The sequence below is a fragment of the Myotis daubentonii genome, chromosome 16 (assembly GCF_963259705.1).
Source record: "Myotis daubentonii chromosome 16, mMyoDau2.1, whole genome shotgun sequence".
NCBI lineage: Eukaryota > Metazoa > Chordata > Mammalia > Chiroptera > Vespertilionidae > Myotis > Myotis daubentonii.
In genome coordinates, this window is record NC_081855.1 from 43,737,418 (window position 1) to 43,757,369 (window position 19,952).

The following is a 19,952-nucleotide window of genomic DNA, read 5'->3' on the forward strand; positions in this document are numbered from 1 at the left end:
CGGGAGGAGTAAGTGTCGGAGGAGGGAGGAAGGGACGAGGCTCGGGAAGGAGGGACTCGGGGAAGGAGGGGCGCGGAGGGGGCGGGGCCGGCGGGAGTGGGGCCCGCCCCGAGGTAAGGGGAGGGGGCCCCCCCGTTCGTGGGTCCCTATTCGCCCAGCGATCCCCGGATCCCCGCCCCGTCAGTAGCCTGAGCCACCGGAGGGCACCGGAGGGGCGAGGGTTGCGCTCCAGCGCCAGCACCTTCCCCGGACCCCGAGCTCAGCGCGGACCCCGAGCTCAGCGCGGACCCCGGGCCCCTCCTCCCGCTCCCTCTCCAACCCCGCGGGAGGGCTCGGATGAGAGCCAGGGGGGTGGGGGTGGGGGGAGGCGGGGCTTCAGGGCGGCTCCTCCCGGGCCGGGGGTACGGGGCCCCTTAAAGCCGAGGGGGCCCGGGCGCTGAGCTGGTGGCAGGGCAGCCGAACCCGAGGAGTGGGGGAGCGGGAAGGGGGGTGGCTCACAGGGTTACCCCTCCCGCACCGGCCCGGGCAGACCCCTCAGTTGTAGAAGCTCGAAGCTGATGGTCTGGAGAGGAGGGGGTGCCTCCTAGACTGCGGCTGCCGGCAAGACGAGGTTCTGGGGTTCGAGGCTTGGCCGGGCTGGCCCAGCACCTGCTTGATCGCCCCGGAACGGCCCCTGCACGCTGCGTCGATGTCACTCCTGACCCCAGCCCGCGAGTGAGCGTGGAGTGCGGTTCCGGTGTCCTGCGTGACACTTACTATACAGACACCCACCTGCGTGTTTGCTCCTACGAGTGGGAGGGACCGTGACTGCACGAGGGCACGCTGTCTGCTCCCGGTGCCCAGGTGTGGCGAGGAGCAGGTCGCACGCCGCCGCGCGGCCGATGCGCGCCATCAGGACCTCGATTGGCCAGCTCCTTGCCCCAGGCTCTCCCCCATTCTCAGTTTCCTCGACTCGGAGGTTCCCCCTTCTGGGTTGGGTCCTCACCCCTTTCTGGATATTCTTTCTGAATGTCACGTCTTCACTTCCGCACTTCCCCCCCCCCCCACTTCTGCACTTTTGATCCTGCAATTTCTTCCTCCAAAATGACCTTCCTCATTCTTTTCCTGGCTTACCACCCTTTTTAAAATTTGATTTGAGGGAGAGAGAGAAATTGTTGTTCCACTTATTTATACAATCATTGGTTGATTTCTTTTTAATCCTCACCGGAGGATATTTTTTCCATTGACTTTTTGAGCGTGTGGAAGGGAGGGAGAAGGGAGAGAGAGAGAGAGAGGAAGAAAGAGAGAAGAGAAATATTGACCTGAGAAAGACACATTGACTGGTTGCCTCCCCAACGTGCCCCGACTGGGCTGGGGACCAAACCTGCAACCGAGGTACCAAACTGTCCGCGGGCCGGCGCTCTAACCACTGAGCAGAACCAGCCAGGTCCGTTGGTTAATTCTTAGATGTGCCCTGAAGGCATTGGCGTATGGGGAGGAAGCTCTAACCAACTGAGCAATCCGGCCAGGGCTCCTGGCTTAGTCCTAAACCTTCCACAGCTCAGTTCCGATGCCCCTCCTCCAGAACACCTTACCCCAGACATGACTCCCTAGTTTATTATTATTATTATTTTTAATATATTTTATTGATTTTTTACAGAGAGGAAGGGAGAGAGATAGAGAGTTAGAAACATCAATGAGAGGAAAAAAAAGGAGACATATGTAATACTTTTTGTAATACTTTAAGCAATAAAAAAAAAGAAAAAAAAAAGAAACATCAATGAGAGAGAAACATCGATCAGCTGCCTCCTGCACATCTCCCACTGGGGATGTGCCCACAACCAAGGTACATGCCCTTGACCGGAATCGAACCCGGGACCCTTCAGTCCGCAGGCCTACGCTTTATCCACTGAGCCAAACCGGTTTCGGCTTTTATTTATTTTTTTAAATGTTTGTATTGATTTTAGAGGGGAATAGAGAGGGACAGAAACATCAGCATTGATCGGTTGCATCGCCTACGCGCCCCGACTGGAACTGAACCCACAACCTGGCCTATTGAGCCACACTGACCAGGGCATGACTCCCTATTTTTTTAAAACATATTTTTATTGATTTCAGAGAGGAAGGAGAGAGATAGAAACATCAATGATGAGAGAGAATTATTGATTGGTTGCCTCCTGCACGCCCCCTACCAGGGATCACGCCCACAACCCTGGCATGTTCCCTTGACTGGAATCGAACCTGGGACCCTTGAGTCCGCAGGCCGACGCTCTATCCACTGAGCCAAACCAGCCACGGCATGGCTCCCTATTTTATCTGCAGTGGCTGTCAGGTGTCGGAAGAGACTTGGGCTGAGCTGACAGACGCTGGTCTCCACCAGGGGGCGAGAGTGCTCCGTGTTATTTCACTATGTCCACCAGGAGGCGCTTCCGCCCCTCTCCGGCAGTCCTGGACAGGGAAGCCGCCCCCGGATCCACCCCGCCCGCTTGGGAGAGGCACAGCTATTTGCATACTCTTGAAAGGGGTGCGCTGAGTGGCTAGAGTAGAGAAGCCAAATTTGAAACGGGCTCTCTCATTGGCTCCAATGCCACCTCGCTCAGCGTCTCCCTTCGGGCCCGACGGGGCCGGGAGGTCAGTAGGAAGCCCTCGGCTAGTGGCGAGAGGACCCAGGTGTCCGGGCAGGGGTCTCCGCGGGGTGAGTGTCAGGCTGCCGGGCCGGGGTGCGGGGGCCCGGGGGGAGGGCTGCTCGCCTGCCTGACTCCTCTTGGCTTGCCCATCGCCTGCCTAGGAGTTGTAGATGCGCATCTAAAGGGGTCCTGCGACCCTAACCACCTGCCTCTCCACCCACCCACCGCGGTCCTCTCCACCTACCCCAGCCGCCCGTACCCTGCTTGGGGTAGGAAAGGGCTCTCTGCAGCCACAGCTTCTGACCTCCTCGGTATCTCGCTCAGGTCTCTAAAAGAGCTTAGTTTGCCCCTCTGGAAAGTGAATCAGAGTGGTTTGTCGAGGTGTGTGCCGGGGTGGCCCCTGGAGGCCTGCTCCCACGGAGGCTTGTTGTTGCAGAGTTGCGCAAAAGTAGGGTCCCAGGGCTCAGAGCAGCTGGAGATGGGTACCGAGAAAGAAATCCCGGAACCGGACTGCCAGAAACAGTTCCAGGCCGCAGTCAGAGTCATTCAGAACCTGCCTAAGAACAACAGTGAGTGAGGGCCGGGGACCTGCATTTGGGGGTCAAGATGGCAGGGGTCTGCCTCCCAGGAGACCCTCTGATCCCTTTAGTTTCTGCAGACGAGTCTCTGCCTGGGTCATCCGATGGGTCCCCTCTACCTCCTGCCCCTGTAGACTCCTCACCACCTCTGCCTTCTCCTAGGGTAGTTCCCCCCAACCTCCATCCTCTTGGAGCTGGGGGGTGATGCTCTGCTCTCCAATCCCCAACTTCCTGCCCAGGTTATTACCGCCCCTCCTATGAAGAGATGCTTCGATTCTACAGCTACTACAAGCAGGCTACCATGGGGCCCTGCCTGGTCCCCCGGCCTGGGTTTTGGGACCCCATTGGACGATATAAGTGGTGAGCTCCCCACCGGCTGGGCAAACAAGCCTCCATTGTCAACTAGCCTCTCACAACTCTCTGCCCCCAGGGATGCCTGGAACAGCCTGGGCAAGATGAGTAGGGAGGAGGCCATGTTTGCCTACATCACTGAGATGAAGGTGGTGGCACAGAAGGTAGGGATAGGCTGTGGGCTCCTCTCTGTCCCTAAGCTCCCGGCCAGATGGCCTGCCCCCCACCCTCCCATTGTTGCTCCCATTATATTTCCTGCATGTTGACACCCCATGGGAATTACCACCTTCATGCTGTCCCCCCAACCTTTTCTCTGGTCTGACTAGGCACGAGGTGGGGGGTATGACAACAGGAGCAGAGGGGAGGGCCCAGCTCAAAGGGATGGGAGGGCAGAGATGGAAGGGGCCAGCTATTCCCCAGTAAACCTTATCCCCTACAGGTGATCGACACAGTGCCGCTGGGCGAGGTGGCAGACGACATGTTTGGTTACTTTGAGCCCCTGTACCAGGTGATCCCTGACATGCCGAGACCCCCGGAAACCTTCCTGCGAAAGGTCACAGGTCAGGACCCCCAGGACGGGAGCCCTGCAGGTGTTGGGTCAATGGTCAGGTTCAGGCTGAAGGGGCTGCTCATTGGAGGGGGACCCAGGGGTAGAGGGGTCCAGGTGATGTCCCTGTAAGGACCCCAACTACTGCCCTGAGGGGGTGGTCTCAGGCAGTGTCTGTGGCTAATGGGGAACAGAGGTCTGACCTCACTGGGAGGCGCCAGCCCCACCCCTGGGTGCTATGTCTCTGCAGGTTTTGAAGAGCAGGTACTGAATGGAGATACTGGGACTACCCCAGAGTCTCCCTGCCTTCCCAAGGAACCAGCGCCCCCAAGCCCAGGTCAGTGGTTGGGCAGGAGGGGTAGAGGCCAAATACAGGCCAGGGATGGGGAAGACCTCCTGGTGTGGTGAAGGGGAGAAGGCTGGATGCCATGCTGTGCCCGTCATACCTCATGCCCACAGATAGAGACCTCCTATGCTCCAGGGGAAGCCAGGAGGAAGTTTCTGAGACTTTAGTTCTAGAATCTAGGGCCTCACTTCTAGGACCCATCTGTGCCTCTTGTGGCAGTATCTGCCCAGTTCTACACTCCTCCCCTCCCTCCATAGCCTTCCTCTGGTCACTAACCTACCTGCACCCTCCCCAGAGTCTCAGCCACCCAGGGACCCGGACCCCGAGGTTTTCTGTGATTCCCTGGAGCAGCTGGAGCCTGAGCTGGTGAGATAACCCCTGGATCTTCCCTCTCCCAGCCAACTCTGCCCAGGCTGCTCCCACTGCTCCCTTTGGACCTTGTGACTTATCCCAGCAGGTGTGGGCAGAGCAGAAGGGCGCCCCTGGAGGAGAGCCTGACAGCAGACACAGCCCTGTGCCCCCAACAGGGAAAGGTGAATCACTGTTTGACCCTTAACCCCCTTCTGCCTGCCCCGTGGTTCTAATGCCCAGGCCCTTCCTTGGCTGCCCTCTTGGGGCAGAGATGAAAGTCTAGTTCTGGGAACTGGAGAGAGCAGCCTATGCCCAGGAAGGGTTGCCAAACAGCCGGACACTGGATGGGCAAAGTCCTTGCCTGGCCTTCTCTCCCTGAAGGCCATCGGGAGCCATCAGGCACTGAGGAAGGGAGGCTGGGGCAGGAAGTGCTGGCCTCCCACGTAGCTGCAGCGACATGGCTTTGGGAGTCAGACTCGCTCTCTCTTTTCTCTGAGCCTCCCATTTTGGACTTTCAAAAGACAATAATGAGTTCTGCCCCATTCCCTTCTATAATGTCCAGTAAAGGGCACTTTCATAAATGTCATCTCCTTTATTCCTTTGAGCCAGCAGCCCTGTGAGGGAGATGCTATCTTCTCCTAATTTTCAGGTGATAAAAAGAGGCTCAGAGAAGTTAGTGACTTGCCCAAAGTCACACAGCTACTCCTGGTAGCCTGTTACTCAGCCATGTGGATGGACTTGACAAAAGTCACACTTGGTACAAGGAATTGTGCCCTACTCTTACTTTTTCCTGGACCTGCCCCAGCCTGCCCACACCCTGCCCCTGGCTGAGTTGCCTCCTGAGTCCTCTTCCCTATGTGTCCGTTTTCCGCAGAGGGGTTGAGAGGCAGCCTGCCGGGGCCCCAGGAATTGGACTCATGGCTGGTGGGGACAGTTCGAGCGCTGCAGGAGAGCATGCGGGATGTCCAGGGGCGACTGCAAAGCCTGGAGAGCATGCCTGCCCCCCGCGAGGAGGTGAGCCCCCAAGGCCTAAGGCAGGATCGGGGCAGAGCTCTGAAGGTCTCTGTCCTAGGCTCTTCATCCAGCCACTTCTTTGTCCCCACATCCCTACCTGCCCGCACCTTTGCCTCCTCCAGAGACTGGCGTGATTCACAGTGCAGGCCGGACTCTGAAGCGCTTCCTCTTTTCCTGCCCTCACCTCCCTTTGCTTGAAGAGACACTGAGCAGGAGGGCTAATTCCAACAGTTGGAAGGGCCAGGATGTGTCTGCTCTTTGCATTGGGGCTGGGGGTGCCTGTTGTTCCTCAGTTGGACTTCTGTTCCCAGATTTAGGGTTTACTTCCAAACAGTTCAGCCCTTGCATTCCTCACTCCCCCCTGGACTCCAAGATCTGCCTGCCCCTTACACCTCAGCTTCTGCCATTTCTGGAGCCCATCTATGTGCCAAATACCATTAGTTGCATTATCTCACTTAATCCACACAACAACCCTGTGAAATAGGCTTTCATTTCCCTGTTACAGATGAGGAAACTAAGGCTCTGAGAGGTTGAGTAACAGCCGGGAAGACTCTCACAGAGCTGCTGTGAGGACTAGATAATACTCGTTGTTACTCCCCTGAGCTCAGCACACACAACGACCTCCTGGAATGGAGTTCATTGTGATTAGTATTATTATTAACATTACGTGATGGAACTGGGAGTGGCCCTAGCTCTGTCTGTCTCCAGAGCTGGCACCCACCATTAACTCTGAGTGGATCTGTTCTTGAGAAGCCTGGGTAGGTGGGGGCAGGCGAGGGCTGAGTTGCTGGATGTGGGCAGTCATTTGGGTGACCCCTAATCCCTTTGGCACAGTGAGTATCAACCAGGGTGGCAGGAATTTCCTCACATTCACAGTGGCTAACATTTCAACACCATCCCCACCACCCTCTGAGGCTTTTTATATTTTGTTTACCTTTTACTAATTTTATATGCTAAAGAGTTTAAAGAGTTCCACCCTGACATGCTTGGGTTTGCATCTCTAAAAACAAAAACATTCTATTATCTAATTTTATCACACACAATAATTCCTTCATATCGTCAAATGGCCAATACAAATTCAAATCTCTCCGGTTGTCCCAAAATTGCCTTTTCCAGCTGCTCTGTCTGTCCAGCCCAGGAGTACACGCGGCATCTAATTGCTGTCCTTTTGAGAATCTTTTAACCCAGACCAGTCCCTTTTTCTTGCTACTAACTTGCTAATGAGACAGCCAGTGGTCCTGTAGAACTGTTCCACGTTTTGGGTCTATCTGCATCCTGGCAGGCGGTTTACATGGCCAGATTTCATCAGAGGTGGCGTCCTTCACATCAGGGAACACATATCCATGTCCTGCCCTTAATGATCCTAACCCGGACCACTAGCACGGGTAAAGGGGTGACAGTCTGGTCCCACTATTGTAAAGTCAGCTTTTTCTCTTGGAGCCAGTGAATGTCCAGTGCTCTGTCTACCCCATTTGTCACACAGGTTTTGACAACAATTGATAGGTAATCCTTGCCTGAATCAATAATTTATTTAGTAGTTGCAAAAAGGTTTACTTTTAAATTAGCTGTTATTTTTCTGTAGTTTTCTTTTAAAAATATATATATATATTTTATTGATTTTTTACAGAGGAAGGGAGAGGGATAGAGAGTTAGAAACATCCATGAGAGAGAAACATCGACAGCTACTGGGGATGTGCCCGCAATCAAGGTACATGCCCTTGACCAGAATTGAACCTGGGACTCTTCAGTCCACAGGCCGATGCTCTAGCCACTGAGCCAAACCGGTCAGGGCTGTAGTTGTCTTGATCATCTAGGATTTCCCTGGAACACAGTGCCTTATGAAAAGGCAGCATAAGAGCTTATTCTCTTCGATTATCTTTTTTTTTTTTAAATTCTCACCCCAGGATATTTTTCCATTGATTTTTAGAGAGAGTGGGAGAGGGAAAATCAGAGAGAAATATCAATGTGAGAGAAATACATCAATTGGTTGCCTCCTGTATGTGCCCTGAACAGGGCCTGGGGAGGAGCCTGCAATCAAAGTCCGTGCCCTCGACTGGAATCGAGCCCAGGACCCCTTGATTCGCAGGCCGATGCGCTATCCACTGAGCAAACTGACTAGGACTCATAATATTTTTAAAGGACTTTAATCAACTGCAATCATTCTTTTTAATGCTCAGATTGTCACAACTTTGGTCAGTGGAGACCCTTTCAAGTTGGGTCCTATCATGACCTCATTAATCCCTAAAAGCTTCCTTGCTTTCATTCACCTCTACCTTTCCTGCTCCAGACCTGGAATCGGCCACTTTTCCAAGGAGTCCTGGCTCCTTTTAGCAAAAAATATTTAGAGATTAAAATCTGAGCATTCTGGGGTCCTCCTTTGAAATATGTGGCACATCCTTTACAATATGAGGGTCTTAAGGCCACACCAAGGGGGCCATTGCTTTGTGGCCCAGAGGAAAAAGCCTGGAAGCCAGTCCCTCCACCTGGCAGCCCCTCCAGCCTGCAGGCCTCTTGGCACCGGGGATTGCCCTGGCGGAGGGTGTGGAAGTGAGTTGGAGCTCATCTGTCAGGGACCCACTAGGAACCCCAGGATCCCTCCCTTCTAGTGGTGCGGATGTGGGGGCAGGACTTCTCTGCTCCAGGCCTCTAGACCTGAGTTCTGGAAGCAGGTTCCTGGGGAGGGCCGGCTGTGCTGAGGCTGGGCTGGCCTCTGACTCCGTCCCTCCTTCTTGGCAGCCGAGGCTCCCATCCGGTGCTCGGCCTTCGTCCCCCAGGCTCTCAGGTCCCACGCTGCTCTTCTTCCTCCTGTGGCCCTTCATTGTCCAGTGGCTCGTCAGGCAGTTTCGGATCCTGAAGAGGTGATTCTCAATGGAGGAGTCTGCAGCCAACGAAGGAGGCTATGTGCCCCCTGTCCTGCTGTGCCCGGAGCCTGCCAGGGTTTAAGAGAACAGCATTAACCCCACCCGCCACCACTACCAATCAGTGTTTGCCTTGGCACCCCTCCCCTAATGGGGAGCACGGCAAATAAGACCCCACCCTTCCCGCAGCTTCACGGGATGCTTCCACCGCCCCCCCTCCCCGCACCCCTCCCCCTTCCCCAGTCCATCCCGGGTTTCCTGGGAAGGCTGCAGTGGCAGTGCCCGTCCTGGGGGCGGGGCTGCCCATCTCTGCGTCTGCCCGCCCCAACCCTGGGTCACCTGACTTCTCCCGGCCCAGCCCCTCCCCGCGGAGGCCCGGCTGTCGGGCAGGTTGGGTTGGGCCGGGTCCTGGGATTGGTTGCCTGGGGGCTGGGGGCGGCCCCGCCGAGCTGGGGGAAGGCAGAGAGCAGGCCCCGGGAGGGCGAGCGCCCCGAGTGCTGGCCTTCCTCTCCCGCGCACACTCAGGACGTCTTCTCTGAAGATTCACTTACAAATGAATGTTTCACTAAATAAAATAAAACAATCTTCTGCCATCTGCGAAGTGAGGCGGAAGTCGAGTCCCGAGCGCCCGAGGCACAGTCCCTCCCCTGCTCCCCCACCCCATGTCCCTTCGACAACCCGAGAGGCCATGGGTGATGCTTCTGGGGAAGGCTGTCCCTCCTCCACGGGGAGTGAAGGGAGCACAGAGCCGGGGTAGGGGGGAGCGGGGGTCCTGGGAGGGGCGCGGGTCGCGGCCAAGGACTCCTCCTCCCTCCCCCGTCGGGGCCCAGAGGGAGGTCACCCGTAGACAAGAACGGCTGCTCCGGGGGTGGGCGCGTAGGGCTGGGCTCCAGGCACCAGGCCGGGAAGTGCCCCCTTCCGGTGATCTCCCCCTGGGCTTTCCCAGGGAACTTTCTGGAAGGCCAAGACCTAGTGGGAGCCTTCCCCCCCCCCCCCCCCCCGTCGGCATGGGGCGGGGCGGGGACCTGCGCCAGGAGCCCCTCTTTGGTGCGGGCAGAAGCCCGAGCGGGCACAGACCTCCCAGTAACATTTATCCTTCCCACCTCCTAGCAACTCCGGCCGCCCTTGGGTCAGCACCAGCCCTGTCCAGGCCGTGTTGGCGCTCAGGCCACTGGCCACGTCCCCCGTGCAGGGCCGCAGCAGCCTGGAGACCCCTGTTGCTGCCACCTGGGCCCCAGGGCCTTCCTGCCCCTGGGTGAGGAAGAGTAGCTCTGAATGCCCCTCCCTGGAGATCCTTAAGCTCCTGAGTTACCGGGGTCAGCCCTGGCCTTGCCCACTCTCCCGGCTCGGCCATCTCTCTTTTATCCTCAGTCCTGTTCTCAAGGCGATCCCTCCGAACAGACACATGGCCCCGCTGCTCCACAGCTGGCCCAGGGTTACAGTCGAGGCCACCGCAGGGCAGGGGGAGAGGGGCAGACTGGTGCTGGGGATGCAGGGTGGAGCGGAAGCCAGCTCCACCACTTGCACACACTAATTGTTGGGACTTGGGCAAGACCAGATCTTTTAAAAATATTTTTTTAATTGATTTCAGAGAGGGAGAGGGATAGAAACATCAAATGATGAGAATCATCGATCTGCTGCCTCCTGCATGCCCCCGAGTGGGGATGGAGTCCAGGCTTATGCCCCGATTGGAACTGAACCATGACCTCCTGGTTCATAGGTTTACACTCAACCACCGAGGCACACCAGCCGGGCAAGACAAGATCTTGATTGCTCTGAGCCTGGGTGGTCTTGTTTGTGAAATAAAGATGGTGACCATAAGGCAGTCCTGGGGTTTAAATGACCAGGGTATATAAAACGCCTGGCAACGGGTTAAAACTCAGCTAAGAGTAAGGGCCTGGCCTCCTGTTTGACAGCATTCTAGAATTCCACAACCTATTGGTCTGGGAACCCCAATATGACAAATGAGTCCATACAGCTGAGCCCTGTCCAGAAAACTGCGGCTGGGCTCAGCTGTACCTTCCAGATTCCCTGATGAAGGGTACCCAGGAGTCCTTCGGAGTCTAAAACTGTGGTAACAAACTGGAGGTCTCGGACTCCCTGATGGAAGATGAGGCCCCAGGGGGAGGCCCTCCTGCCCCGGGGTTTCCAGGGAGCCCCTGGCGCCCACCCGGTGCTCCCAGTGCGAGGAACCTCCTGCTGGACGGAGGAAGCAGCGCAGAAGGCAGGCTTGTCAGACGGACTGAGTTCTCAGCAGCTCGGGGGAAACAGGCGGGGATGGTCCATTTCAGAACACCCGGCCCTGCCCCACAGGCACTCTCGCCCGCCTCTCCCTTTGGGCATGCCCTCGCCACTTTCCCACAGAACCACTCCTGAACGGAGGCTTGCTCTTCAGAGAATGCCCCTCTTTGTGCCACTTTGCCTGGAAACCACTCATCCTTCAAAGACAGCTAGTAAGTCACTTCCCCTGGAAACCTGCACACAATCGTCCACTCCTCAGCGGCTGGGCCCACCGACTCCCAGCTGATTTCTGTCCCCTGCCACTTTGGCTGTGTTTGACGGCCTCTGTACGCAGCCTCTGAGCAGCAAGGATGACATGTTAAATATCATGCCCTCCTAACAGATCTTTGCTAAATGAAGAAAAGGGGGCCTGGATTATGCTGAAGTTGTTAGGAATGAAAAGGAACTAAATCTAGAGTTGTTGGGGGGGGGGGGGGGAGGAATTCTGTGTTTGTGACAAAGAAAAATGGCCCGGGGGTCACAGAGGCCGTCACACTTCGTTGTCATGTGACCTTGGACAAGTCACTTAATTTCTCTGGGTCTTAGAGACTTTCCATGTCTAAGATGGAGGCAATCATTTCTATCCTTTCTCCCTGGGCCGTGGTGGGGTTGGGCCGTGGTGGGGTCAAACGGTTCTGCGGTAAAAGCACACGATCCGATGAAAAGCTGTTGGGATGTCAGCCGCTACTGCTATTAAGGGAGAAATCATCAGAACGGGTCGCTGGGTGTGTGGGAGGAGGGAGACATGACGATTAGGATGGGCTTAGGCCTAAGTAATTAGGACCAAAGGGCTGAGCTGCTCCCCGGCGGCCCTGTCCTGGGGGCAGGTGCTCGGAATCCGGAGAATGTTCTCGAGAACAAGCCTTCCTCCCGCGCCCCATGAATCTATCCCGTCGGGGCCAAGCCCCCGCCCCCGTTTCGGGATAAAGCCTCCTCCTTGGGGAGCCTCTGGCTGCTCCCCGCCCGGTGTTGCCCCGCACCCACTGCCGATAAGCGCCTCTGCAGGCGATACCCCTCCTCTCAGGGAGCCAGGGTTGATTAAATCCACTATTATTTACTTAATTCACCAACAAGGAGGTCACCCGCGGGCCGACTCCCCTGTCCGTCTCAGGAAATGCTCTGCGCGGACCACGTCGGCCCCAAGAGGCCATTTTCTTCGCTAGAAGCTGAGGCCCCCGGGGGGGGGGGGGGGCGAGGCCTTCCTACCCCGGGGTTTCCAGGGAGCCCCTGGCGCACACCCCGCGCTCCCCGGATACCGGCCGGCGAGAGGCTGTCTCAGGCCACCGTCTGGCAGCGGCGGCCTCCCCGGGGCAGCGGCGGCACCGAATGGCCACGCTGGGGCTGGGGCTGGGGCTGGGCCACGTCCCCCCTAGGTCTCGAGGCCAGTCCGCGGGTGGACGTCGCTCGGGACTCGAACCTGCCTTCTCATCTCCGAGGCCTAGTCCGACGTTGCTGTGCTAACGCAGTCACACTGTCCCTTTAAGGCGGCACTTTTTATACCTCATTTGTTTACTTCTTCATGCGCTTTTCATTTTTTTGCAAAATGTGTCACAATATCCGTCCGCAATCGTCAGTCCGAGGTTCTAGCAATACACTTTTAAAACATTTCCGTAATCTTAAGAATCGAAAGCTACCAGCCATGGGCCCATAGGTCTCTTTATAAGACTTAATTTTTTTTACACTTTAGGGACTACTTTTTAGGAGTAAACCATTTTTTTGACCCAGTTAACAAATGATTACGACCTTCGGCACCTTTCCACTGAGTACAGAATAGGATAGTATGCTTTAAGACGCACCTTTGCATTAAAATATTCTGTGTGGGCCCTCACAGACCTTCGAACCTTCTCGTATTCCTGAAGCGGAATGGTACGGTCCAGAGCCCGCCCCCTCTCTCTGCATTGGCTTTCCTCCTCCGCGCAACGTGTGACTGTTAGCCAATGGGCACTCACGTTTTCCCAGCGAGGGACAGGCGGCGGAGGGCGGCGGCCTGGGAGACGCTCCCTACGCGACCTGGCATTGGCTACGTCGCACGGCGCGTGTAGCGGCGGGCCGCAAAGATGGGGACTACGAGTCCCAGCGTCCAGCGATGGGGACCCCAGCACGCATGCGCATGGGCGGCGGCCAAGCTTGTATATAAAAGCGGCGCCGAGCGCTGGGAGGCAGCAGTTGGAAGTTGGCAGGTGGGGAGGCAGGTTGGGAGGGGCAGCTGGGGGAGGAGGCGGAAGAGCTGTCGGGAGGGGGAGGAGGGAGGGAGGGAGGAAGAGAGGAGGAGAACTGAGCTGAGCAGAGCATTGAGCCAAAGGGGAGATGAGTTTGTCTGTCCTCGGATGAGGCTCCGGCCCGGCCTAAGGAACTGGGAGCTCGGGTTGGAGCGACACCCGTGGAAGTGGGAGGAGGTGGCTCTGGGACCTTAACCCCTTGTGAGCTCTGCGGCAGGGGATTTAACCCTTTGTGGGTCCGGCCCCTCAGAGGCAGCGTCATCGGGTACTTTTAACCCCTTCGGGGCTGGGTTTAACCCACTGGACTTAACCTCATCTAGCCCACCAATTCCTCCATCGTGGGGGGCGCTCTGCGGGGGGGGCTCGAGGCCGACCCCCTTCGTACATTACGTGCTGTTCCTGCTGCTGCACCCCTTTGGACCTGCTTAGCTGATCGCGCGGTGGCGCTTAACCCTTTACTGACTTGAGCGCCCCCAAGTTGCAATTGGAGTTTGCTGACAGGACCGGCTGAAGGCATCACTGCAGGAATTACCGAATTGGAATCTGTTGGACATTTTTTTCAAGAAAAGAAAAACCTCTATTTTCTTCAAGGACTTGCAGCCAAAATTCTCCAAACTTTGAGGACTCTTGTTGCCATGGCCGAGCCACTCGTGTCGGAATTTCAGCACCAGCCTCAAGCTGGCAACTGTGCAGGTGCTGATGCTGTCCACGAAGAGCGGAACCCCGACCGCCCCCCGGGCGCAGAGGAGCCGGTGCCCGAGGACGACAGTAGGTGGCAAGCAAGAGCGCTCCCCCAGCCGGGTGGCCGTCCAGGGCCAGAGGGGGAAGGGAGCCTGGACCCCCAGCCGTCTCCTTTGCCAACCCAGGTCTGTCCAGAACCTAGCTGCCTGGAAGCGGACGAAAAGGGCCAGAATGGAGATGACTTGTCCGCTGGCGGACCCGCCCCGCCGCCAGCGGGAGGGGAACAGAGGCCCGAGACCGAGCCGCTCACCCAACCGTGTCATGACTCCGAAGCCAACAAGTTGGGGGCTCCTGCCGCTGGAGGCGAGGAGTCGTGGAAACAGCAGCAGAGACAGCTGGGCAAGAAGAAACACAGGCGACGCCCTTCCAAGAAGAAGCGGCACTGGAAGCCGTACTACAAGCTGACTTGGGAGGAGAAGAGAAAGTTCGACGAGAAACAGAGTCTTCGAGCTTCGAGGGTTCGAGCCGAGATGTTCGCCAAGGGCCAGCCGGTGGCGCCCTATAACACCACGCAGTTCCTCATGGATGATCATGACCAGGAGGAGCCGGACCTCAAAACCGGCTTCTACCCCAAGCGGACTGCGGCCAAATCGGACACCAGCGACGAAGAGTTTATGGAAGAGGCGGGTGAGGAGGATGGGGGCAGCGACGGGATGGGCGGAGACGGCAGCGAGTTTCTGCAGCGGGACTTCTCGGAGACGTACGAGCGGTTCCACGCGGAGAGCCTGCAGAACATGAGCAAGCAGGAGCTCATCAGGGAGTACCTGGAGCTGGAGAAGTGCCTCTCCCGCATGGAGGACGAGAACAACCGGTTGCGGCTGGAAAGTAAGCGGCTGGGCGGCGGCGACGACGCGCGCGTCCGGGAGCTGGAGCTGGAGCTGGACCGGCTGCGCGCCGAGAACCTGCAGCTGCTGACGGAGAACGAACTGCACCGGCAGCAGGAGCGGGCGCCGCTGTCCAAGTTTGGGGACTAGACCGAAACTTTTCGGAGGGGAGGGACAAAGGGGACTTTTTACAGTGATGGAATGTAACATTATATACATGTGTATATAAGACAGTGGACGTTTTTATGACACATAATCAGAAGAGAAAATCCCCCCGGCTTTGGTTTGGTAAACTTAGCTATGCTGTAGCTTGCGTGCTTTCTCCTGTTCTTTAATTATGTGAAACTGAGGGATGCGTTACTTTTCTTTTTAGAAGGTTGTTTTTTTTTTATGTGTAATTTGACCAAGTTACAATGCATTTTCTGTTAAAAATCCTCTCAAACTGATCTATAAGGTGGCCAAATCTGAGAACCATTAAATTCATTCTAGTTATAATAAATTTAATATTTGTAAATGTAACATAGTTTAAGTGTGATTTCTAGAACTAATTCAAAATAGTGCTGATTTATGCGATTGCATTTTGGGGAGGTAAAGAAGTTATTAAATTTGTTTGGAAGAAATCTCTTAATGGGAGAATTTTCAATGTGCTGATTTTCCTCTTGAATGAGTTCTTGTGTGCTACAATATATAGTTCAGGCAAAATATAAAGATTTAAATAGCTTCTAACTTAGTGTGCTTGCTTCCTAGTGCCTTGGTTTTCCTTCCCGATGCTGGAGAAATAAACCAGTATTGGGTGTTTGGGGAGTAGAAAGTGGCTACAATTGGGAGCTTAAAATTTAATTCTGCTCACTAGCCATTCAAAAGTCTATTAACAAAAATAAACATCTAATTTGGCAGTGAGACAACTGACAGCCTCCTTTCATTCCTACAGTAGGTTTTTAGTAATCTCCACCCCACCCGCCTCCTCTCCCCTCCCCTTTGAGACTGGAAGGAGCTCCTAGATACCTACCTGGAAGAGGCTCTAGGTAAACCTATTGCTTAATGCAAACAATGGCTGGATAACCTTATGGGGCAGCTCTTTATGTTAAAATGTTTAGAGATATTGGATTTATAAAAGAAAGCTGTTTGGAGCATTCCAAGGACTTACCCTACTTGTCGAATATTTAGGGTGCTCCCTATACCAAAAAAAAAAAAAAAAAAAAAGGAATAGGAGCTGCCCACCTTTCTATGAGGGTAGAACTGTAATTATAAATGCCCCCCTCACTGCAAGTGGAATATAAAGCTTCTGGTTAAAGAGCTAAATTAACTCCTTGGGGGCTGAGTGAGAACCCTGCACGTATTTCCTGTACAGCTGCTATTCTGTCTCCTAAACTGCGCTGATAGCAATTCTTGAATAGTTCTGATCTTGAAAATGCAGGGAGACCCTAAGAATTTCTGCCCACAAATCAAAATAGTAAGAAATTAGGACCGTTCCCTCCTGCCCATCACCTTCAGCTGCCGTTTCCTTAGGGTAACTGCACCACTCAAATCACTAGCACAGGGGTTCCTTAACTTGGGGCCTTAGAAACGATAGGGAGCCTTGGGGTCCACAAACCCCATAAAATTATATGTAGACTTGTGCTATATGTACACTTTTCCAAGGAAAGGGTTCAAGAGAATGAGATTGTCAAACTTGAAGGTTTAAAAACCCCTTCCGGGAAAGGGAAAAGCCTCCCACTACGTAGATCCTTTTGCAGGTAAACAGTGGAGGTGGTGGAACTTCAAGAGTGAAGCGCACCTTATGATGCATAAGGAGCATACACAAACCAGTGAGTCAAAGGGAATTATGCTGGTCAAGACTGACTCAGGGCCCTCAAAGCTGGACTGAGCTGGCCTCTGGCCCTATTCTGGTAATGGCCCATGGGAGACAATGTATAATCAGTTTTTCCTTTGGCCTAAAATTTGCATTAAATGTCTAATTTGAAATAGTTTTCTTCGTGTTTTTAATATTTCTTCTACTATGACATCATGCAGCAGTCCCAGAAACAGCGCTGCTTGATGGAAGGGCAGCAACACTGCCCTCTGGCTTTTAGTGCGGAGCAGAAGCCTCGTTTTGATTGCACAAGGATGCAATGCAGCAGTGATAACCTCTAATTTCAGAACCTCTTCTGAAGACAGATTGATGTCAAAGAATCCTGTTTCCCCTACTATTAGTCTTGGAGAGACTTCACAAGTACATTTATCAGAAAATACTGTATGTTTTACTCTTAGGAGACAAATGCAGTCCCGTTTTTAAAAATATATTTAACTCATAAATTTGCTATCTTGAGCTATACAACTTTCTGAACTCTGCTTTCAAAGGCACTGGTATTTTACTATATTTATTGCATTTATATTCTTGGAATGATGAGTTTTGTGTGAAATAGGAGTTTCTATCAACACTTTCTACATTGAAAGAGTTGACTAGTCTATTGCGTTCAGGGCAGAAGACTGAATTACCTATATTAACAGGGGGTTTGTGATGACAGATATGCTCGAATCCACTCTACTCTTTCACTAAAGTATCTCCTGCCAAACATTTCAACTGAGCGACACAAAAGACCATGCTTACACATTGGCAATTTCAGTTTCTAATACTGGGCCTGGATATCTAGCCAGGACAAAGCACTGCCTAAACTTTGAGACAACTGGCTGCGTAGCTTAATCCTCCCCTCAGTAAGAAAAACTTTTCTTGGGCTAGCCTAGAACATAAAAGAGGCTCTCAGGAGACAGGTACCTTCAGATTTCAGTGTGAGGAGAAAAAGCCAGGGAGTTCGATTAGTTTATTTCTGAAAAATAGACTAGGTATCTCTAAAGAGAGGAAAATGGTAAAAATTAGACCAGACTCGAAGTCAAAGAACCCGGGTTCCAGTCATATCTTTAACATATATGTGCTAGCAATGCAATCCTAGACACATCTCTCAAACGCTCTGAGCCTCATTCTTAATCAGCAAAAGGGGGCTGTGGCTACTTTACAGAACTGTTAAAAGTATGAAACGAATAGTATGAAAATGTTTTACACATGCATATAGCAGTTGCCCATTTGATGTTTTTGTTTTTTTTTATTATCCGACGATTTTTTAATTGACTTTAGAGAGAGGAAGGGAGGGAGGGAGAGAAACATGGATCAGTTGCCTCCCGTACGTGTCCATCTAGGGATCAAACCCATAACCTGATCAGTAGTTCTTCACTTCATCCAGGATTTATAAAAATGTTTTATATAAATATAAAAATCCTTTGTTTGGGGAAATGTAAACAAACATACTTTATCCTAATGACTTCAAAAATTAGAGAAACCAAAGAGTGAATCCAATAAATTAAAAAAAAAATAAATAAAAAAAATAAAAAAAATTAAAAAAATAAAAAATCCACAATCCAAGTTTACTTTCAGAAAATCAAGAACTGGCTATATTTAATCAAACATTAGGTAATACACTACAAATGTCCCCCTGGCCACTTACACCCAGAATTGCTGGCAATGAATATTCACAATAGTGTGATGGAAAAGTTGGCTAGAGTAAGGATGGTACTTGTACCTAACTAGATACACTTCCGTATGTTGTGGTTTTTTAAAATTATTTTTTCACATTTGACAAGATCATTGGAATAAAACTCCACTTTACTATTCTTTCCCACATGAAGTGTAAATCGTTGATGGTAGGATAAAAAGTAATTTTTAAGAGAAAATGTCAAATTTAGGACCTGAACACAGTGGAGTCTGCTGACCAAAGTGTAATAGTCACACTTTGCAAATGGGACCAGATCTACGGTCTAGGAGGGAAAGTTTCAATCTTTGGCCAAGTTTTGCCAGTTGTCTTTGAATATTGGAAAGCTTACAACTTCTTTCCATCTCTTGTTGAAAAAACAAAGGCTGGGTTTAGACAAATCAATGCTGTAGCTTTTACAAATCTTCCCAAATTAACTTTTTCTTGTTTGTTTTTCTTAGAGTTGGTTCAATTATCAAAATTCTTTCAAATGGTTGAGATGCTACAGGAAACTGTTGGTAAGTCTTTTGAAATAGTGTGATTTAAAAAAAAATATTACCGATTTTTTACAGAAAGGAGGGGAGAGGGTTAGAGAATTAGAGAAACATCGATCAGCTGCCTCCTGCACACCCCCCACTAGGGATGTGCCCGCAACCAAGGTACATGCCCTTGACCGGAATCGAACCTGGAACCCTTCTATCCACTGAGCCAAACCGGTTCTGGCTGAAATAGTGTGATTTTAATACTGCACCAAGAACAGTTACATTGGGCCCTGACCGGTTTGGTTCAGTGGATAGAGCGCCTGCGGACTGAAAGGTCCCAGGTTCGATTCCAGTCAAGGGCATATACCTTGGTTACGGGCACATCCCCAGTGGGGTGCGTGTAAGAGGCAGCTGATCGATCTCTCATCGATGTTTCTCTCTCTATCCCTCTCCCTTCTTCTCTGTAAAAAAATCAATAAAATATATATTTAAAAAAAAATAAATAAAAGCTCTTGAGCAAAGTTTGTTACTTAATGCTCCCACATAGCCAACTAGTCCCCAAAAGTTGGACCATCAGGCAAATGTACAACATCCAGGACTTTGTGGCAACAACTGCTTGGTACCCTGAGAGACTGACCCTCGTTCAGCCTACTGGATGGGCAGGGAACCCTTTGTACTGCCATGGGCGCATTTCAGTAAGGCAGACCTCCCAACTACTCCAAATGAACTTCAAAGCAGAAGTGCTAATGTTCCCAAATAAGGAAGTTATAGCAAGTAAATGTTTAGACAAATGGCAACTGAAGAACAGTTACTTCTCAAATATTTATGAGGTAGCATTAATACCATTTTCAAATTAGGAAACTGAGGCATACCCAATAAATTCAATAAAAAATAAAAATTTTAAAAAGGAAACTGAGGTATATACAAAATAGTCTATTGTAGAATTTGTCATAAACTACAAAGCAACTCATCTGAAAGGAGCGAGCTGAGAAGGAAGTCGAAGGTTTGATTGAACATTAGATGAATAGACTCAGCAACAAAACAGTTTGGCCTAATCTTTAGGATTTGGCCTCTAGCCAGACCAACCATGGCAGTGGTAGCACACAGAAATAGAACTTGGAGTTCCTAATTTCCAGTCCTGTATTTTGTTCAGTAAATAACCAAACTAGTTTTATTTCCAACTTTTCTTATCAAGCAATGGAAAAGCTTATGGGTCAAACCTTAAAGAGGATATGCTTTCATTTTTATAAAT

The 19,952-nt window shown here is 52.4% G+C and overlaps 2 protein-coding genes across 5 annotated transcripts; both read left to right on the top strand.

Moving 5' to 3' along the window:
• The first annotated feature begins 2,287 nt into the window (after positions 1 to 2,287).
• ACBD4 (acyl-CoA binding domain containing 4) lies at positions 2,288 to 9,247 on the top strand. 4 transcript variants are annotated; one of them, XM_059670433.1, is made up of 10 exons: positions 2,291 to 2,674; positions 3,043 to 3,175; positions 3,424 to 3,544; positions 3,615 to 3,699; positions 3,975 to 4,095; positions 4,333 to 4,419; positions 4,724 to 4,794; positions 4,886 to 4,961; positions 5,654 to 5,793; positions 8,530 to 9,247. In XM_059670433.1, the coding sequence occupies exons 1-10, from the start codon at positions 2,564 to 2,566 to the stop codon at positions 8,653 to 8,655; spliced, it is 1,071 nt and encodes a 356-aa protein (XP_059526416.1). In that variant the 5' UTR covers positions 2,291 to 2,563; the 3' UTR covers positions 8,656 to 9,247. The 4 variants fall into 4 exon arrangements, with proteins under 4 accessions (XP_059526419.1, XP_059526417.1, XP_059526416.1 ...); XM_059670432.1 differs by having other exon boundaries at positions 2,294 to 2,674; positions 4,883 to 4,961; XM_059670436.1 differs by lacking the exon at positions 4,333 to 4,419 and having other exon boundaries at positions 2,288 to 2,674.
• Positions 9,248 to 13,160: 3,913 nt separating this feature from the next.
• Positions 13,161 to 15,234, top strand: HEXIM1 (HEXIM P-TEFb complex subunit 1). Its single transcript, XM_059670437.1, has one exon. The coding sequence runs from the start codon at positions 13,786 to 13,788 to the stop codon at positions 14,863 to 14,865; it is 1,080 nt and encodes a 359-aa protein (XP_059526420.1). The 5' UTR covers positions 13,161 to 13,785; the 3' UTR covers positions 14,866 to 15,234.
• Positions 15,235 to 19,952: the final 4,718 nt, after the last annotated feature.